Source organism: Staurois parvus, unplaced genomic scaffold (assembly GCF_062004578.1).
Source record: "Staurois parvus isolate SC_StPar_1 unplaced genomic scaffold, SC_StPar_1.0 ptg000465l, whole genome shotgun sequence".
NCBI lineage: Eukaryota > Metazoa > Chordata > Amphibia > Anura > Ranidae > Staurois > Staurois parvus.
Window position 1 is genome coordinate 1,922,486 of NW_028318261.1, and position 22,422 is coordinate 1,944,907.

Sequence of the window (22,422 nt, forward strand, 5' to 3'; positions counted from 1 at the left end):
CTCATCTGGTATTGTTTGATCTTCAATCAAAAGCTGTGTTTTTAAAGAACTCAGAGAAAAGACTTCTACGGTTGGTACAGACAGATCTAGTTTATGTACTGCATTCTTAAGATTATTACATAGCTGTATTTAACGAACGTTAATATGGTTGAATGATTTAATTATGATGGATATAACATGATGTGTTGCTACTTTTAAGATCAGTGCTTTAAATCTGTGGCATTGCAGCTTTAAAAATCGTTGCATTGTGGAAGCTAGGATGCAGTATTATACTGTAGGTTCCTACTTTCCTTGACTCACCCACCTCCTAGACTTAAGCCTTTTGGGTCAATGTATTAGAGGGTGGAGTCATGTGTGAAGATTGAGAGAATTTTGTTCTGATCTATCTGGTACCAATAAAGATTGCTGCAGTTCAGCAATTAAAAAAAAAAAAAAAAACACAGCAGAGTGTGACTTGTGTATTTGTATCCATATCAGTTCACCTGACTTTCCTAACCCACAGTTTTGATTGTGTGATAGCTTAAATGAAAACTGTGGGTGGTAAGATGCCTTGTTCCCTTTAGTCATTTTTTAATTGAAAGTTAGTTGAAAGTGATTGAAATTGCCACAAATGTTGTCTAGTGTGTATAACACCTAATCTAACTTTAAATCATTGCCCCTTATATATACCTAACACTTTATCTAGCTTTGAATCTAAAGTGAACCCTAAATCTTTTTAATTAGTGTATTTGGCAACATTCCTCACTTTATACAATTCACTTCAACAAATTGTTTTATGTGGAAATCCTGACAAAATGGCACTTACCGTTGCAGGCTGACAATGCTAAGCTTTGCAATGGATTTTCTCCCTCTCTCCTCCAGGGGGTCTCTCCATTTCCTACAACTCCTCTCCTTATTTCTCCATGTGTTGGTAACATGCAACCAAAAATCAGATATAGTGCCTTATCTCCTTTAAAATATTTATTTAGGCTTCAAACATCGATGCACTCACATTTCAGAACATTAAAAATCACTTTGTGTTGTATTTTGGCATCCTCTGTGTGATCTCCACACTGCCTATACTCGCCGTGTAATACTGCTTTAAGCGTCATGACGTCAGGGGGAGGGGTTGCCATCCATTCATCTTCACCCAGCAAAACAGGGCTCTGGAGGACAACAAGACCCCCTGTGGAGAAAGAAAATTATTACACTCATCCAACCATCCATCCATCTGGGATAAGGATGCCATCTGAAAATTACCCACTAGTCCATATAAGCGACACAAGCTGGTTTGACCTTACTTAACGGTTTAGTCAAAAAATAAGGTGAGCGCATAGAGGAGAAGGAGCACTATTTGAACAATCATCACAAAGTGGACTTTTGATTATATTTATTTTGATTAAAGTAATATTATATTTAATTTTATTATATTCAATTTGATCACCATATTTATATTTATTTTTTATATATCAGAGTATTTTTTACGGTTCATGGTATTTTTTCCATATCAGTATTTGGTAATTGGAAAACCACTATATGATTTATATATTTGGTCACATAAGGTTATTTATATACTTCTATTTGGGATTATTGGTGGAGCGCGACACAATTTTGTATAATATTTATTAGAGCTACACATGAATATGGGTATGTGTATAGTGTAAGCAAACCACAAGAATAATATTTATTGAAATATTTATTGATTTATAATATTTATTAATTCATAGTATCATTAATATTAATTTCAATACACCATAGTAGCTCACAAGCACTGTAATTATAAAAGAGCACATGTTAAAGCCTGTAGGATTTTTCATTCTACCCTAGGAGGATGCAGAACCCCTGACCTCTATCTGGACAGTGCTGATAGGCCCTGTGCTGATCACATGCACTGTCCCGAGAAAAAAAAAAACCTCTCTAGCAATACACACCAAACTGAGTGACTCCACAAGATATGTCTTATCAGGAGATATGAGGGGGACACTGAAAGAAAGGGTGGATCAAAGACTTCAGGATCAAACAGCCTTTTTACACAGTGCAGAGGATTAACCCCTTAGGTTACATAGTGAGTATAACAAGCAAGCTTTACTGCAAATACAGACTGATTTTACTGTTGAGAGTTTAGTAACACTTTAAGTCTTAAAATTTAGGCATTAATTTTATATGGAAACAATCCCTAAACCTAACCATGTAACTCTCGAATCTAATGCTATCGTAACTCAACCAATTGAATGTCTTATTGACTATGAATGTGAACATGCTGAAAATACATATTCTTGCACAGAGGTCTTGAGACAAAAATCTAGGCACCCAAAAATAGTCATCTGTAATGTTTAATTCTTCTTTTGCCTTTTACTGTACAATATTTTAGCATTATTGCCAGTGAATCTAATATGCTAGATAAATCTAATATGATGTTTTTTATATTCTATAGAATGCAAAATGCATAGACTTTGGCATTCAGATGTGACAAATGCTTTGACATATTACACTCCTAATACTCAACATGACATAGTGTGTTAGCGGTAGTTTTAAAATTCAGCAGTTATAACAATGGTGTTAGAAACAAAAATAAAAAAGACGATAAGGATTCAAAATTATGGTCCTGAAATTGCATTTTGAGGAAGAGGCAAGTCCTCGAAACTCGTTAGCCTGTTGAAGGTCCAGTGTTTCTGTTTGGAAAGCCGTATCAGGCAGACTGGACAGTGCTGTTCTCTATGATGAGCTTTTACACATTTGACTTTTGTGAGTATATCACCTATTATTTTTATCAATAAATGTTATGTAGTTAATGCACTAGGCTGGTGCGCCCTCTGTTTTCTTTACACCCTGAAATTGCATTACCTGTCTATAGTGGTATAGTGTAAATAGATTTTTAGACTGGGTGGCCTAGCAGAAAGTAGAGTGTCCAGTCTTGTGGTTACTCATAATAATCTTGTGTCCTTCCTTTATGACCAGTATAAAGTGTCATCTCTAATACATGGTGCTCAGATGGAATGTTCATGGTTTTGTCCTTTGTTTTCCAAAAAAAAGCATGCTGCAAAGTCATCTACTCCCCAGGCCATAGGTGAAGATATATCATGCAGTCTTTGGTGGTACTTGGCAAAATATATTACTACTCGCTATTGTCAAAGAGGCAGGTGCAAGCAAATGTAATTAGATTTTTTAGTTTTCTGTGCTTGCGGTCTGTGATAGTGTGCCCATTTCATTCATGCACCTGGGAGGCTCCCTGGAGAATTACCACCCTTTGCAGATCTTTATTGTTCTGTTGCTGTTTTTTATATAATCTGAACTATCTGTTTTTGATCTGCAGGAAATACCAGTGCACTTACTGACCAGTCAGTTTATCACCTTGGCAATGGAACTACAAATTATTCCACTGAAGGGCGGGATGCAGAGACTCAGTTAAATTATGATTATTTGCAACAAAATAGAAGTAGGTGGAAACAAAAAAGTATTTTTATTATGAGTACCAATCACTTAAAGTATTTAAACTATGGTCATGATGGATACACAGAATATAACTGGATACTAACATTTATAGGTAAAGTTGATCCAGGGAATATCCGATTGCCTCTCAGGGGATAAGGAAGGAATTTTTTTCCCCTGCAGGATCAAATTGGATTGTGCTTTGCTGGGCTTTTTGCCTTCCTCTGGATCAGTTGTGGGTATGGGATTATAACTTTTTTTTTTATGGTTGAACTGGATGGACATTGTCTTTTTTCAGCCAGACTAACTATGTAACTATGATAGGGATGCAATACATGGTCTTTAAGGTGTTTTTTTTTTTTACATTCAACACTTCTGTAATTAACTGGCTGCCAAATTTAAGCGCTTATTTTTGTATAATGCTAACGAATATAGCCAAGAGTGGCAGACAGGTCAGTGGAATATTGCATTTATAAATCAATATAGAGTAGCAAAAACAACCACTTATTTTGGTCTCATATTGTAATCTCTGATATCTTTGATCAGGGTAATTATAAGCAGGTTTTGATCATAAGTTCATCTGCAATCATTTCTGTATTGATGCCTGTTAGTTGCGAACAAATGTGAAGTGGCAGGTAGCCAGTGTTCCAAATATAGCAGCTGGCTAAAAATAACTTTTTCAGTTTTATATACACCAATCAGCGCACAATTATCCTTCACAGATCTTCATATATTGTCACCAGATTGTTCCCAATAAGCATGCTTTGTACATCATAAAATCTTCTCTGTCTTCTCTTCTTGATCACCTATTCCACTGCTCCCAGTCTCCAAAAAACAAAAACAAGCTAATATAGTGTAGTGAATTCGAACATAATATAATACGTGATACACCCGTGTACTAACTATACATAGCCAAAACCGTGTAAATTCAAAACAGTTTGTGAATAGTATCCACTGCTATCCACACTAATTACTCTTACCCTCACAGGGTGAATATGTGCATATAACTCCCCATCAATATATCTTTTACTCTTGATTGAAGTACAACCGTGCACCATCCACCTCCAGTGTGCAAAACAAATTCACATGCTCTTCCCTTCCCCTTTGGGCATGCACCCTACCCTGCATACATTTCAATACTTTGTATAATATTCACTCTACTCCTGTCTTCAATGATTCTTCATATACTCTTGATCACCATATGAAATCAAACATACAAGCCCATAGAGCAGCAGTAGTGTAAAATGACCTATTTATTGTTAAAATTGCGCTTACATGAAATAATACAAACAACCTGTACCAAAATGGCTGCTGCGGCACTTCCGGTTACGTCTAACATCACTTACGTCTGATGTCACTTACGTCTGACACGTTTCATCATCAAATTGACTTCCTCATAGACAGTAGATGTCAGACGTCTCCAGACCATGCTTTAGAAGGAGCTCCTGCCATAATCTTTGAAGCCCAGTTCACCATCTTGTTTACTGGACCCCTTGTACTAGTACGACACTAAGTGCTAGTGCATTTAGCTTACCTAGAGTATATGATGATGTTGCATTATTTCTTGTAATGCCTCCATACCTGTCACCTCTTTTATCAAAGTTTACAAAGTACAAGCCACATTTTTGGGCTTAAAACATTTTTTTAAAGGGAACAGGACACAGAATATACACACTTTTGAATCTCCCCCATACTGACTGTCTGCTTTTTTCAGCAATGTCTGTGCTCATTATATACTGAGTAAAAGGTAACCTGTAAGTATATAAGTATGGGATATATGTGCATGTGTGTATACATACATACAGTGTGTGTGTGTATATATATATATATATATATATATATATATATATACACACACACACACATGCATACATACACACACACACACACAGTATATATAAATATTAGGGATGCACGGATACCCTTTTTTTGATCAGCAAGTATGAGTACCGATACTTTGTGGTGTGATTTGCGTCCATACAAAGTGTATGGACGTAAAAACAAATAATTGTGTACCTCATAGTAACCACATACAACCCAGCACTAGAGAGGATAAGAAAAACAATCAAAGAATTACAACCCATGAGAACAGAGGATGAAACTCTGAAAGAAGTATTCCAACAACCCCCAATACTGGTTTTCAGACAGCCATCCAACCTTAGATATAAACTAATCTGCAGGAAACTGTTTCAAAAGTCATAAATAAAGGAATGAAATCCTGCAACAAAAAATGCTGCAAACTGTGCAACCCAATCAATCCATTAAAAAGTGTCACACACCCAAATGGCAACCTCGATAACACAGGATCACACAACTGCAACTCCAGTAATGCTGTGTACCTTATCCAATGAAAAAATGTAGCAAAGGATTTTACATTGGCGAAACAGGACAGAGTTGCAAACAAGGATGAATTTGTACAGACACACACATTAAGGAACATAAGGAAGAGATTTTCTGCACACCTGTGGGATATCATTTCTCACAACCAGACCACAGTATGGAAGACCTTAAAGCGGGACTACATTCAATCTGAGCACCACAAACCAAAAATATTGTTTAATTTATTTGTAATATTCAAAGCAATCCCCCCCATGCATCCATGCTTAATTTTGCTAAGAAATAAAGTTGAAAAACACCCACTAAGCATTTCTGGCTGTGGCCATCTTGAGTAAGGGTGATCACTGTATTAGTGTCATTGGGATGTCAGTGGCAGTTAGTCAGTTCCCCCCCCCCCCCCAGTGTCAGAATGCCCGTAGCAGTCCCCCTACAAGCCGCTGATCCTTACCATTACTAGTATAAACAACAACAAAAAAATTCCAGTTATAGCGTATACAAATGGCAGTATATATACCGCCATTTGTAAATGCTATAACTTTCACGTAAACCAATTAATTTACACGTATTGAGACTTTTTTTTTCAGCAAAGACATGTAGCAGAATACATTTTGGCCTAAATTTATGATGAAATTTGATTTTTAAAAAAATTTTTACTGGACATATTTAATAGCAAAAGGTCAAAAATATTGTTTTTTTTTCCTCAAAATTGTCAGTCTTTTTTTTATAGCGCAAAAAATAAAAAACAGAGAGGCAATTAAATACCACCAAAGGAAAGTTCTATTTGTAGGAAAAAAAGAACACAAAGTTCACTTGGGTGCAGCGATGCATGACCGCACAATTGTCAGTTAAAGTAACGCAGCACTGTATAACAAAAAATGGCTTGGTCAGGAAGGAGAGTAAATCCTCTGGAGGGCAAGTGGTTAATGTTAATTGCATAAAGGCATCCAATTAAATTAAATGGCTGCCAATGCACCTAAAGAACTGACATGCACCATTTTTCTTGACACTGCACACTACTAATGTATAACTGTACATGTGGTGCATCACATGTGGCTCAAAGGTGTGTTGGGGTGTTTGAAAATAAATGGCAGCACAATGGACTAACACACATACCTCAACAAAAGAGGTATGAATGGGTCCCTAGTAAAATATTGGAGTATGGAATTGTGGAGAAATGTAACATTCCAAAAGTGTTTAAACTAAACATATTTTGGTCCACTTCACTGGGCACCCCTCATCTGCTGTTGCTGGGCATTAACAAAGCAGAGTAACCTTCATTTTACATAGGCTACCACAAACTGCAATGCATCAATAAGAGGTCAAGCAACGTTTTTCCAGATGTAGCCCACCTCAGTGCACAGCCACTCTGCATTGAATCATGGTACAGGCATTGGGGTACTGCATGGTAATATGCACATTAGCACAATGCAGAGGTGTGGATGCTTTATTCAAATTGTATTGTAAAAATCAGATAATGTTTAATACAAACACTGTATTATTAATTATTGAGTGGCACTAAAGGTGAGGTGAGAAAGCAGAGCATGGAGCCCTCTGTTCCTCTCACTGATACAAGACACTGTTGTACCAACTGACACCAACAATGGGTCACCATTTCTTTCATTGAGAGCAGTAATTGGGCACGCTTCTTCCCAATGATAGGACACTGTTCCTCCTTCTAATATCAAATGTGGCAATGTTTTCTCCCACTGATGCCAGGAAAATATCCACTCCCACTTGCAATAGTTCGGGGCCCCCAAAGTTTGAAGGACAGTAAACTGACCCTTTGTTTAGAAGGTTTGGAGACCCCTGATTTAATTCATGGGAAAGAGAGGGGTTCACTTGCTAAATGTGTATTTTATTTTATATAAAGCTATAACAAAACTCTTGCTAAATGTTTGAATGTAACATTTTGATAAATAAAGTATTGTGAGGTAAAATAACTCATACAGTTGACTCTCTGTATATACTGTAGTTGTTATTATTTGCGCTTCCTTTCTAAAATGTCTGTTAGAGGACTAAAAAATTGTTTTTCATGTATGGAAGAAACAAAATGTTGTCTAAAGTAAAATGCACAAATGAGATCCTTATTTTGTTTTAGGTATCCTTTCAAACAACACCGCATCAGATAAAGAAACAGAAAGATACAGGATTTCTCCAATTGTTGCATTCCTTGTTGCTGTAGCCGTTGTTTTTTTTTGTATTTTAAAGAAGAAGTGTTGTGGATTGCATGCAGAAAACCACAATAGGGTAAGATATAAAAATACACGCAGTCCTAGCACAGTTGTATACAGTGTCACTGCCAATGCTTAAATCTGGTGTTATGACTTATTACAGGGAGCTTTGTATTCTGCCAGAACACAGCACTGTATACTGTATGTAGCTGAGGCTATATACAGTTTGTACAGTAATCCCAGTCGCTGCACCTTTTAGTGAAGGTAATAGTTTATTTAGACCAGCTTGGTTCAAACAAACTAGTTCAACTTCACTAAAATCTGGAGATAAGCTTTAATGAAAGTGCAAATCTGTAGGCCATTTCCATCCCCAAAGCTTGGATAAAAAATTACCACTTAGGGCTGACATGTCTTGGCCAAGTTCTGGGACACTGCAGAATTTAGAGTCTTACTCCCAGCATTGCAGGAGCATGAGGTGTCCCTCATTCAAATCCTTGTGCAAAGATATGGCAAGGGATACTGATATCCCCCAGGGAGAAGGCCTGGTGCATGCATAGGCTTCACCATTCAAGCTTGCTGTGGTGATTTGAATGAGGAAAAATGTTTTTGCTGCAATGCTGAAAGTGAGCCTCTAATGGCTGCAGTCTCCTGGAACTTGGCCTGGACATGTCAACATTAACTGGGAGATTTTTGGCCAGGCTTCTGGGGGAGGTGGGTCAAAATGGCCTTCAGGTTTGCATTTACATTAAACAACATTTTACAAAATGTATAATGTTTTTCAGCATACTGGGGCTACTTGTGTGCTACACCTTCCTAAAAAGGTGAACCTGGACTTTGAGATGTTGATACTTAATCTGTTTTTACTAATGGGGCCCAAACACTTGAAAATCCATATATCTTAATCATACTATCAAGGCCTGAATAACCTGCTGGTGGCACTGTGATTCCCTGGGCAGAGGGTTGTAACTCCAATGTCCAATAAGCAAAGACTATTTATTTATTCATCAATTCCAATGTCCATCAGCAGGTGTCTCCCAGTAGCCAGTAGATCCCAGTAATCAGTTTCCACCTGATTCTGGCTGTTGGGAGCGTATTTAGGTCCTCCCTTTTAGTGCCTTTTTGCTCCAGTATTTTGCATACTGAATGATACTGCTCCGGATATCGTATGTACTCTCCAGCGCCTAAGGATATGCACAGCCAAAAGGGAAGCCAAGGGTACCAGGACAGCGACAACCAAAGGAAATGTTCCAGGGGTGCAGCCCTCCTCAGACGGGGAAATCAGCCACTGGATAGAGAGAAAACAGGTGGCGCACACACAACAGTGCATCAACAGTGAGGCTCTCTCTGTCCATAAATCGTACATCAGCATCAGAGGTTGGTCATCAGCTCTGAGGAAAGGGATTAGTCCCCGAAACGCGTCAGCAATTTGACCGCACTGACAGTGAGAACACCTTGCCTGCCGTTGTGGCCGTTGTCATTTTTCTATGCTTTTTAGATACATGCTTCGTCTGTGAGTATGTTTTTATTATCTCATTCCTACAATAAACCTTGGATAATGCACTAGGTGTGTGTGCCACCTGATTTCTCTCTATTGAATGATACTGCTAGCTGTTTTCCTGTTCCTGCTCTGTATACTGTATTCTGTATCCTGCTGCTTGCTGCCTTGTACTTGCTCTCCCTTGTTCCTGATCCCAGCTTTGGTTCCCTCTTCCCATCTGCTCCTTGCACCTCTAGTTTTCCCTACTTACTGTCTTTTCCATTTTGTATTTATTATATATGGTTACTGTAGTTGTTGGTTAGGATTTCTTTTTGTTAGTTATTAGTCAGGTATTCTGTCTCTGGGTTTTCCTTCATTTTTATTTTTAGATTTGCTGTGTGCTGGTGTGTTTTTGTTTCACTGTAAATAAATCACACTTAAAGCATACGCAGTTTGGTCCTATTTTCCTGACTGTAGCCATGCAGGTCTGGCCATCCCAGCTGCTGATTCCAGACATACAATACAGAAAACAGCCTGGATCTTCATAGACCATGAGTTATAAGTTACTGCCTTCAGATGATTGTACTTTGGTAAAGCTTTTGGACACTCCTCCCTCTTGGACATACCCCTGTAACTCTACCTCACTCCATGAGAGTTCACCTTTTTTGCTAGTGTCCTGTAGGTGATCGACCTCTCCTCCATTATAGGGACGTTTATATGTTTAACTATTTCTTATTCACTTTGAATTCTTTAATCTACTCTTTAGTCAACTTCTTCCCTGCCTTGTACTACAGCAAAAGAAGCAGAGCATCCAGATTGTTGCAACCTCAGTAAAACCCAGACCCCATGCTGTGGGGACAGCATTTAATGTTGCTTTGGGTACTGGTTACTGTTTGGGTGCTCACCTTGACACCTATTGTAATGCATATAGCAAGCTGCAGAATGCTGTACAGGGCCATTCCTATGTTTCCCAAACCCTGAAGACCCCTCAAGGAATATCTCCACTTTCATGGGTGAAGCCTAGAACAATACAAGATGTGAAAAGGTATTGGACCGTTACTGTAGCCCTATAGCAGGTACGAGACCTAAAATCTACACCACTTGCAGTACACTTACTAATATCTACTGCATGGTATTCATTCTTACAACGAAAACTGTCAGGAAATCGGGGTCTATTTGACTTATTAATTTATTGTATACATTTTCACGTTTGTTGGTAAAATTTCCGTCATTTAGAGCTTAGTCTGAGGTGGATAAATAGGTGTTGCATCACCTCACAGTTCACACTATTGTAATCACTTCCATCCAGAACCCTCATAAGGTATTCAGGCACTTCTTCCTGCCTTTTTGCCACCAGGTCGTCTCTTGTAGGATGGTTCACATCTGGGTTGCTTTGTATATTTCTCCAGACATGCTTACCCCATTTCTGCACTTCACATTGTGGATACCTCAGAGGGGATACCCTTACTGATATCAATGTGGGAAACCAGATGAAAGGACATTGAGGCAAAAGCTCAGGCAAATATTTGCTCTGCCGATGGGCTGCAAAGCACTCAGAATGATTTTTCTTCCCTTGCAACAGAGCAGAACCCTATTTTCACATTAGTCTCTGCATCCACTTTTAACTCTATCACACAACAAGCAGTCATATCTGACCAGGGCAGATTTCTCTGAAATATCAGAATTTCTCGGACAACTGACAGCCTTAATTTAGCCATCCCTGTTCAGAGCTAAAAAAGCCCAGGCTTCTTCCGCAACTTCCCAGTACCTAAGTCAGAAATGGAACTACCTCCCCTATCAGAGGTAGAAATAGAAAACTTTTAAAAAGACTTGGAGGCAGTGTTGGAGTCCAAAGACAATTCCATACACATGATGCTATGGCTTCATGCAATATGCTTGCTAGTGTATATATGCTCACTTCTGCTGTGTGCAAAAGTCTCTGCATAGTTGCACTTGATTTTCTTCAGTCTTTCCATGGACCCGCAGAATACTAAGAGACCTGACACTTTTTAAAAGTTACTCCCCATTCAGGAACATGGAATTGCCAATTCATGATGATTGGGCTTCTCCTGAAAAGGTTTTCACAACGTAGAGAATCATTGCTGAGCTATATATAATGGAAAAATATTTTTTTTTCTCATGAGCCTGCAGAGCATTGCACCCACCATCAGTGGACAGGGGCGTATCATGAAATCAGTGAGCCCACGTGCAATATCAAAAGCGGGCTCTAGGCATTGATAAAGAAAATTGGGCATAGTTAAATTGTGCTAAATATTGGGCATGGATATGGTTGAGTGTGGTTAAATATAGTCTGAGATGACTTGCATAGTGCAGAATGTGGTGATGTTAAATAGGGAATGTACAGTGTGGAATGTATGGTGGTGGGTAGTATGTGCAGGAGAGGTGTGCGGAGTGTATGGTGGTGGATAGTATATGCTGGAGCAGAGTGCGGATTTTATGGTGGTGGATAGTATGTACAGGAGAGGAGTGCAGAGTGTATGGCAGTGAGTGGTATGTGCAGGAGACGAGTGCACAGTGTATGGCGGTGAGTGGTATGTGCAGGAGAGGAGTGCGGAGTGTATGGCAGTGGGTGGTGTTTGCAGAAGAGGAGTGCGCAGTGTATGGCAGTAGGTGGTATGTGCAGGAGAGGAGCTTGGAGTGTATGGAGGTGGGTAGTATGTGCAGGATGGTGTCAGTATGGCAGTGGATGGTGTCAGTAGTTCTTCATTTTTAAAATAATTTTTCTACAATTTAAATTTGTATTATTTTTAACATTTTTTCAAAATGCTTTTGGGTTGCCAGTGGATGGTGTCAGTAGGCGGTGTCAACAATGGAGTGGGTGTCAGATTTTTTTTATTTTTAATGTTTTGTTTTTTAATTTTTTTTTTACAATTTATTTTTGTATTATTTTTTTCACAATGATTTTGTGGGGGCATTGGACAGTGTCAGTAGGGAGTGAACAGGGAGCGTTAGGCTGGTAATACCTTATACAATTTTCTTGAGATTTTTGCTTTAAATTCACCAAAAACCATATAATAGGAGGTCAAACCCAAACAACACTTTCAGTTGTATCCAATTAGGCAGGACCTTGCACTACGCAGTTGAAGGTAAATCTAAAGGAAATTGGGCAGAAATTGGACAGAAAATTTTATAGTGTATGGCCAGCCTTAATACACTATATTGCCAAAAGTATTGGGACACCCCTCCAAATCAATGGATTCAGGTGTTCCAATCACTTTCGTGGCCACAGTGTATAAAATCAAGCACCTAGGCATGCAGACTGCTTCTACAAACATTTGTGACAGAATGGGTCGCTCTCAAGAGCTCAGTGAATTCAAGCATGGTACCATGATAGGTTGCCACCTGTGTAATAAATTCATCCATAAAAATTCCTTGCTACTAAATATTCCACGATCAACTGTTAGTGGTATTATAACAAAACAAAGTGGAACAACAGCAACTCAGCCATGAAGTGGTAGGGTCAGCGCATACTGAAGCACACAGTGCGCAGAAGTCTCCAACTGTCTGCATAGTCAATAGCTAAAGACCTCCAAACTTCATGTGGCCTTCAGATTAGCACAAGAACAGTGCGTAGAGAGCTTCATGGAATGGGTTTCCATGGCTGAGCAGCTGCATCCAAACCTTACATCAACAAGTGCAATGCAAAGCGTCGGATGCACTGGTGTAAAGCACGCCATCACTGGACTCTAGAGCAGGATAACGTGTCTGGCAATCCGATGGAAGTGCCTGGGTTTAGCAGTTGCCAGGAAAAAGCTACTTGACTTCATTGTGCCAAGTGTACAGTGTGGTGAAGGGGGGATTATGGTGAGGGGTTGTTTTTCAGGGGTTGGGTTTGGCCCCTTATTTCTAGTGAAGGGAACTATTAAGGCATCAGCATACCAAGACATTTTGGCCAATCTCAGAACACCTTTGGGATGAATTAGAGCAGAGACTGCAAGTCAGTCCTTCTCGTCTGACATCAGTGCCTGACCTCATAAATGCGCTTCTGGAAGAATGGTTAAACATTCCCATTAGACACACTCCTAAACCTTGTGGACAGCCTTCCTAGAAGAGTTGAAGCTGTTATATCTACAAAGAGTGGGCCAACTTAATATTGAACCCTATGGACTAAGACTGTGATGCCATTAAGTGCATGTTCTTGTAAAGGCAGGTGTCCCAATACTTTTGGCAATATAGTGTATATTGGGCTGCCATTAGATTGGGATAAATAAACAGAAACTGTACCCCCTTATATCATGCGTCCCTATCACAGTCTCCACTTGGAACCAACTACTACCATAGGCTGATGACACAAAACTAAACTTCTTTAGCTGTACACATGAACGCTGTTGCTGAAGGACAAAATAGGAAAGAGGAGGAGAGGAGGGAGAGAGATTTGGTGGATGGAAGGAAAGAAATGGAGGAAGGAAGGAGAGAATGGGTGGAGGAAAGAAAGGAATGGATGGAGGAATAGAGGGAGGAAGGAAGGAAGGGAGGACAGGAGGTTGGAAGGGAAGAGAAGCAAAGAAGGAAGGGTAAGGAAAAGAAGGAAAGGAAGGGAGCAAAGGAATGGATGGAGGAAGGTAGGAAGAGAGGGGAAGGTAATGAATGTAGGAAGGAAGGAAGAGAATGAATATAAGAAAAGAAGGGAGGAAGGAAAGTAGGGAATGGATGAAGGAAGGAAGGCAAGGAGGGAATGGATAAAGGAGGGAAGGGATTGAGGGAATGGATGGAAGAAGGAAGGGAGTTGAGGGAATTTATGAATTAATGGAGAATTGGCTTTCAGCTGCTTTATTGAAAGCCATACAGGGATATTAGTGCTTGTAACTGCCCCCACTGCCACACCAATCACCACCAACTTCCATTTCGCCTGCTGTAGCAGGTGCCAACTAAGGACAGGCCCCCCTTCTGGCCTCGGGCATACCTAAATGGCCAGTCTTCCCCTGCTCCTGATACATTGATACATCTCATCCATGGGTGCAGAGTGGGTCACAGCACAATGCCCCCCCCCCTCGGGACCTGTGTGCAGTGAACACCCTGCACCCATGGATTATATGTCACTGTCAGTGGATTATGGGTGTAAAGTCAGGCTTCTGCTACAGCTTTCTGCCCATACCTCTGTATGGGCCTTCTGTTTGAAAGCGGTAAGAAGTGTCAATGAACAACAAGAGTGCCCACCATCACCCTCACAGTTCTTTGAAAACTGCCACAGTTGCAGATGGGATTTGCTCTCCTCTATAGCCTCTGCCCAATCTCTTTATGGTCACTGGATTTAACAGCATGACTTTCAAAACCAGGGTCTTGAGAGACTGGGGCAGCTGTGATTTGGTTATAACTACCCTTCTCGAGGCTCGGAATGCAACTTTACAGAAGATTTACAATCAGACCTGGAGGTCTTACTTTGCCTGCTGTGAGGCTCAGGAAGTTTCACCATGGCCAGTGGGTCATGGGACTGATTGTAGCCTTTCTCCAATTGGGAGATGATCAGAATTTGGCCTCGAGTACCATCAAGGATTAGAATCCAGTCTTGGCAGTTACATAGTTTATAGGGTTGAGAAAAAGAAATATGTCTATTCAGTTCAACCTATTTCAGAGGCCGATTGCTTCTCACTTATTGGTAGGAGTATTCATACAAGGTGTCACATGCATTGTTGCACTGGTCAGACCTCTGTTTACTCTGAGGGACCTCAGCTTGGTACTTTCCACATTACAGAAGTCTTTGTCTGGACCCATCCAGGACATTGTTCATATATTATTATCAAGCACACAGGTGTCCCCACAATGAATTTCAGAGCAGCCAGATGAATCGAAAACATCCCCTGGCATATGTTAACCAAATTTAGGTCCCATTCACACTATGGCATTTTGAATCATGGGCATTTTAATAGTACCTGAAAACACAGTATGGTTGTGCTGCAATGCCAAGCCATAATTTGCACTGCAATTATGGCAAACCACATCAGATAAAGCACACTTCATGCTATGCGGTTTGCCACAATGCAGCACGATTTCTTGCGCGACAATTGTGGTAGAATCGCAGCACTTTTTCAAGTGCCATTAAAATGAATGGCATCTGACCATTAGGTTCCTCAGTTTGTCATTTTAGCAGAGCGCTTTGAAATTGTGGGCAGAATAGCGGCGATTCTGCCCTCGATTCAATATGCCATAGTGTGAATGCAGCTTTAATTCACATCATCCAGTGCTATGTAACAAGCACTCCTCTAACAGTTCTGTATATGTTCAATATGCCATGCTCTTACCAGATTCATTGACACATATACAAATAAATGGGTTCAGTAGACCTTTTATTCTCCAAACTATCTCTGTGTTTTCTCTAGTTGTTTTCTTCATATATCCCCACACACATATCCAAGAAGAAAAACTCATATAGTATAGTACTCTAAATCATATAGCTGAGAGACGAGTGTGCCGAAACTGGAAGTGATGCGGGAGCCGCAGCCCCGCTTTCTTTTATGATATTCTGTTTTTTAATTATGTAAGTGTATTACTATGTTAATAACAAGCTTTTTAATATACTACACTATGAGGGACCGCTGTGCTGTGCAGGGAGAACCATACACCTTGATAATTGGATGCTGTGTATACCACCACAAATCTGAGGAGGAATTAGGAAAGGTGTTTCAGTGGAGTGGATACCTAGAGGAAATCCCAAAGAGAAGAAACATGTTTGACCTCATAAATGACAGGTCCACAGTTGGAGGTGACCTCATAAGTGTATTGGTGGTGGGAGTCACTTCACATTATTCCATATGGAACATTGATTAAGACTTTCTGATGTACAAGAGGCTACAGTATAGAAGATTAACAATAGAGACTTGTTTACTCACATATGTATATATTTGTGGAAGATTTGCATAATTTTTAGCACTAGATATACCATATTGTGTGCACTATATATTGTATATTTATTTTTATATATTATTTATGTACAAGTACATAATAGGACTGGTAAAAGTGATGGTATTAGGGTAGGCACAGCAAAATTTACTTTTGAGATATGGTTATTGAAGTAGAGGTTTATCTAAAGTCAACATCTTCAATTTGACATCCTGAACTCCCTTTTTTACTTCCTAAAGAACAAAGAAAGGGTCATATAGCTTCAGAATCTACCATTTCTAGGTACTGTAGATCATATTTTTCAAACTTATGGCCTTAAAAGGAAAGGTTCCTCCATTCCCTGTGACATTTAATTTTACTAGGAGGTGTTGGTGCATTCTGTGCTATTCACCATCAATCAAGTTTGTAAGGCTGCTGCCTGGTCCTGATTTCATACCTTTACTAACGTCTACTAGATAGATGTTCAGGTCCCACGAATGTGACCTTTGGTTGTAACCAGTTCTGTTTTTTTTTTTTAGGTCTTTTGGCTTTTAGCCATGTTGCCCTCATCTCATATTCAGTGCTTTGGGGCATCCCTAACACATTGAATATTTTCCTATGTTGCTCATTGCTTGCTACACAACTGAGGCTGTGCTGAGTTGGAGAGGTTATGTCTGGGCAGGGATTGCTGTTTTGTTTTTTTTATCAATGTCAAATTACTTGATTGTAGCATCATAACCCTATTGTAATGGTGCCCTGTGATATACTCCAAGAAAGGGACTTTACAGGTAAACCAAAAATTCCCTTTTGAAAGCATTCCCAAACACAAATTGGTCACAAATCATAACATGCGGGAGTACTGGGCTAATTTCACACTGAGCTGAGCGTGTTCAGGCATTTTTTCAAGTATTTTTGAGTGTTTCTATGAGCAGATTTGCAAGTATTAAAGGCGATTTTCATTTACGCATTTTGCTGTGGCTAATAGAAACCTGTGTAGAAGTGTCCTAGGCACAAAAGGAAAACTAGAATCAATGACATGGCGGCTGTAGACAGAAGTTCTGTACCTTTCTCCTTGATCTGGGGAGCAGTATAGCCAGAGGCTGCTCTAGACTTTATTAGGTCTTAGGCAAACCTTTGACACAAAATGAATGATACATTGCACTGCAGTGTACAGTGATGGCCAGTCCTCAAGGATCCCAGCATGTCAATTGATCATATCAAACCAAGATATGCCCTGCAACAGAAGCTCCCTCAGTATAGTGATCGTTACTTACTAGACAGCTCTCCATTATACCTACATTTCACATTACCTAACAAAGGCCATAGATCCATCATCTATTTTCCGAAACCTGTGTCCCATACCTGCTGTGGACACAGCCAATACATTGACTATGGTCAGTGAACCTGAATACAGAACAGCACCTGGTGCTGAATTTCTTTCTACTGCAGTGTACGTAAAAGGCACACCAATATAGAGAAAAATGACAGCATTGCCAGCATCCTCCTGCCAAGCTTCAGAATCCTGCAGTGTGGTCAGTGTAATAGTTTATGAATGTATTATTTATAGCCCTTACCTAGGCTTTAAATGTACACAAAGCATCATCCATAGCCATCCACTGTATCATTTTTAGTCATCAGACAGTTAAACAATGCAGGATACATGCCTTACAATGCTATGACATCCATGAAAGCAGTACTGCATCACAGCGATTGAACCTAGCAGTGTGCACTCATGGTGCAGCAACTCAGCCTCTTTCCCTCTCTCCCTCTACCCTGCCTAGAGAGGGAGAAGGAGAGGAGGGTGAGAGGAGGAAGAGAGAGGAGAGAAAGTGGGAAGGAGGAAAAGATGTGAGAGTGTGGGAGAGGAGGAGGGGGAAGATCCTTCTTGTCATCAGACTCTCCTAGTCCTTGAACTCATCAGACCGCTGCCACTACTGGCTCCCTGACTGCTGGGGTAAAATCACAAACCACACAGGGAAGGGGGGGTGGTTTCTTCACATGCCAGTCAACCTGGGAGCCTGCAGCTCATTGGTCTCCGGAGCAACCAGCGAGATGGTTTTCCCTCTGCTGGCCACACCCACCTGTCAGCGCTCTGGCACGCCTATCTGCGGGATGGGCAGAGACTCACCCCAGTTCTCCCTATGTGCAGCCCATGATAGAAATGGGAGGGGGAGTCAGTCCAGCTGGTGGTAGCAGACAGTGCGGTGTCCCGACACATCTGGTACGATCCCGCACATCTGCAGGCAGCGCCATCCTTCTTCCTGATGCTGGGCTCTCCCCTCCCTCAGTTAGGCAAATTAGGTGGCCATGGCCCCTGTAAGTGCAATGCCTTAGGAGACCGCCAAATTTGCCTAATTAAAGAGCCGCCTCTGAATGTAGCTGTTCCACTGGGGCTGTTATGTCCCCACATGAAGGCGAATGAAGGTATAACTGATAATGGCTGTGTAACTTCCTACCTTCGTATCCAAGCAGTGGAGCAGACCAGACCGGCAGATGCTCAGGTTAGACGGATCCAAACGTATACGCGGGAATGAAATCAGCGTGGGTTTATTTGGTCCAAAATACAGCGACAAACAGTGATACAATACTGTAAGGTAGTAGAGGTATTGATGCTGTCCTGTTATATCTTTCCTGAGGCTAACTGCTGGTCAAAAACTGATGCCTTCACAAGCCCAGGGTATTGAATGTCCTGTCACACAGCTATAAAGCACATAAAAATGGCTGCAGGAAGTGACCAGAACCAAGGCTTGCCTAAAACCACGCCCAGCAGAGAAAAAACTTACTAGCTATAACAGGGGCATGCAGCATGCAAATTCTGGCCAGCAGATGGCAGCAACAGATCAATACATAGAAACAAACATGGTGAAATAAGAATTGGTGATACAATGCACAGTTAAATAATAAATATGAGGGGAAGAGCACACTCCCCGTCTGAAATTCCATAAGGGATTTCACTATGACGAATGTCCATAAAATATAAAACAACCTGTAACAAAAAACATGTTAGAATGCAATAAACATAACAATATAGTAGATTCCGAGTTGGAATAGAGAAGAACCACAAAGTTCAAGTTCAGGAGAGTTCACCCAGCAGGAATGTTCTCGATGGGTAGTATCAAAATGAGTTCGTTAATTGACCTTGCGAACATTTTAAGCTCACCCTTTCTGAAGATCTTCAACTCCACTTTACGGACCTTGCCATCCTTGCTAGGAAGAACCTTTGTAATTAGTCCCATAGGCCAGTCAATCCGTACGGTATGTTGCTCCTTCATCAACATGAGGTCACCTTCTTTTAGGTTTGGTTTGTGGTGTTGCCACTTTCTTCTTCCTTGAAGAATATTGAGTTACTCCTTTCGCCACCTGTTCCAGAAGTAATCAGCTAGGTATTGTACACATTTCCAGTGTTTTTGGTAGATATTCGCATGAGTAAATTCTCCACTAGGCATTAGCGTAATCTCAGTTTTTTGTGTAAGTAGGATAGCTGGAGTCAGTACGGCTGGTGTTTCAGGATCCATAGATACTGGCACGAGGGGTCTAGAATTGATGATGGCTGAAACTTCAGCAAGAAGGGTGACTAGAGTCTCATGTGTGAGTCTTGAAGAGTTTACATCCATCAACATAGAATTCAAGATGTTGCATGAGATCCCGATCATTCTCTCCCAGGAGCCCCCCATGTGGGAACTATGAGGAGGATTGAAAATCCAGGTGCAACCCTTTTCCGCCAAGTGATCTTGAATGGATTTGGTGTCTATGTTCAGTTCTCTACAGGCTCCAAGGAAGTTGCTTCCACGGTCAGACCTTAACTGTTTCACTGGTCCTCTGATTGCGAAGAACCGTCTTAAGGCATTAATAAGGCTGGATGTATCCATGGATTCTATGACCTCTAAGTGAACGGCTCGCACACTCATGCAAGTAAATAGTACAGCCCAACGCTTACTGTTTGCGTGACCGCCGCGGGTCCTGCGTGCGGACACCATCCATGGCCCGAAGACATCTAGGCCAACGTAGGTGAAAGGCGGCTCTGTACATAGTCTGTCCTCTGTCCGCAGGCAAATCAGCCATTTGTTGGTGTAGTTGTTTTCCTCTAGCTTTGCGACAGTGAACACAATCATGCAATACTTGGGCCACACGTCTTTTCATACCTATAATCCAAAGGCCAGCAGACCGTAACTTGCCCTCAGTGATTTGCCTGCCCTGGTGTTTTTGTGTCTTTTTGTGGTAGTGTCGGATCAGCAAGACGGTGATATGGTGTTTGCTGGGAATGATGAGAGGATTTTGTTCTGCAACTCTTAGGTGGGCTTGATTCAAACGACCACCAACTCTGAGCAAGCCAAAACTGTCAATAACTGGATTTAAGTTGGCAAGAGGGCTTTTTATTGGAATCTGCTGTTTGTTGTATAAGCACTTCCATTCTACATTGAATTCCCCTTGTTGGACGTGACATATTATGAGGGACTCACTATGAGAGATGTTCTCCGCAGAGAAGGGTTTATGGCAGACGTGCCAACCGTGACAATCCTTATCTTTGTGAGTATTGTGATAACATTTTGCAATGTGCACTAACCTTGCGATAGTCCTGACGAGTCTCATCCAACTAGAGAAACGTTCAAAGCGCTGGCAACCGAGGCTGGAGGTTTGCTTTGTTCCAGTGACCAATACACTAACTTCAGCGCGGATTTCTGGATCATTATCCGGATCCTGGATGCTGAAAACTTCCTGTACACATTCGTCCGCCTGTCTTAGCAGAAACTCCGGACCTGTAAGCCAAGTAGAGTTAGTAAAGGAACTTACAGACATAGGTCTAGTGGCATGATCTGCTGGATTAAGTTCGGATGGTACATAGTACCATTGTTCAGGTTTGGAGGACCTCCTGATTCTCTCTATGTGGTTACTGACGTATACATAAAATCGTCTCGACTGATTGTGGATGTAACCTAAAATGACCTTAATGTCCGTGTAATACTGAACTTCATCTATGTTGACACCTAGTTCTTCTTGTATGAAGTCTGCAATCTCCACTGCTAACACAGTCCCACAGAGTTCAAGTCTGGGAATAGTATGATCAGGCTTGGGGGCTAACTTACCCTTACCAAAGACGAATCTAACGTGATTTTGCTTGTTGGGTTCTGTGACCTTCAGATAGGCGACCGCTGCTATGGCCTCTGTGGAGGCGTCCGAGAACACGTGGAGTTCCTTCTTTATGCTAGAAGTAAGTGAGGTTTTAATATAGCATCTTGGGATGTGGATCTCATCCAAAGCACACAAAGATTGCTTCCAGGCTTCCCATTTTTGCTCTTTATCAGAGGGAAGTGGGGTATCCCAATCCTTGATAGTTTCAGAAAGTTGTCTCAGTAGGGATTTACCTTGTATGACGATGGGCGCTACAAATCCCAGCGGATCAAATAGGCTGTTTACCACTGATAAGACACCACGTTTTGTGAATGGCTTGTATGCACAACTTATTTGAAAACCGAAGGACTCAGCCGAGAGATCCCATCTGAGGCCCAAGCTCCTCTGCACAGGTGGACTGTCCAGTCCCAGGTTAATGTCTTTGAATCCAGGTGCATGATCACCTCGCTCGAAGGCTCTCATTACGGTTAGGCTGTTTGAAGCAATTTTGTGTAGTCTAAGTTTAGCTTGGTACAACATACTTTGAGTCCTTTTGAGCAGATCGATAGCCGCTTCTTCAGTTGGTAGCGATTTGAGCCCGTCGTCCACGTAGAAGTCTTTTTCCACAAAGTCTTTGGCATCTGTACCATACTCAGATTCCCCCTCTAATGCAGTTCTCCGAAGCCCGTAAGTCGCTACGACTGGTGAAGGGCTGTTTCCAAACACATGTACCCTCATACGATACTCCATCATCTCTGCGTTGGTGTCATTGTCCGGTGGTGTCACCGGAAATTCCGGTGGTCCTCTCGGACTACAAAACAATGGAACATATGTTCAATGTCAGCAGTGATGGCGACAAGCTCTTTCCTGAATCTCATCAGCACTCCGACTAGGTTATTAGTCAGATTAGGACCTGTGAGAAGAATATCGTTAAGAGATACACCTTGATGTTTGGCGCTTGAATCAAAGACAACCCTATTTTGATTAGGTTTTCGTGGATGATATACTCCGAATGAAGGCAAGTACCAGCACTCGTCGTTCTTCCTTAAGGATGGAGCTGGTTCTGCATGGTTGTTACGGAAT

General features: G+C 41.0%; 1 protein-coding gene across 2 annotated transcripts in view; it reads left to right on the forward strand.

The window, feature by feature from the left end:
* Positions 1-22,422, forward strand: part of FLT3LG (fms related receptor tyrosine kinase 3 ligand) — a 330,147-nt gene that overhangs the window by 298,425 nt on the left and 9,300 nt on the right. For both annotated transcript variants that reach the window (XM_089689005.1, XM_089689006.1), the window contains 2 exons: positions 3,293-3,415; positions 7,844-7,992. In XM_089689005.1, the coding sequence (XP_089545131.1) occupies positions 3,293-3,415; positions 7,844-7,992 (272 nt within the window). The remainder of the gene's footprint in view (positions 1-3,292; positions 3,416-7,843; positions 7,993-22,422) is intronic.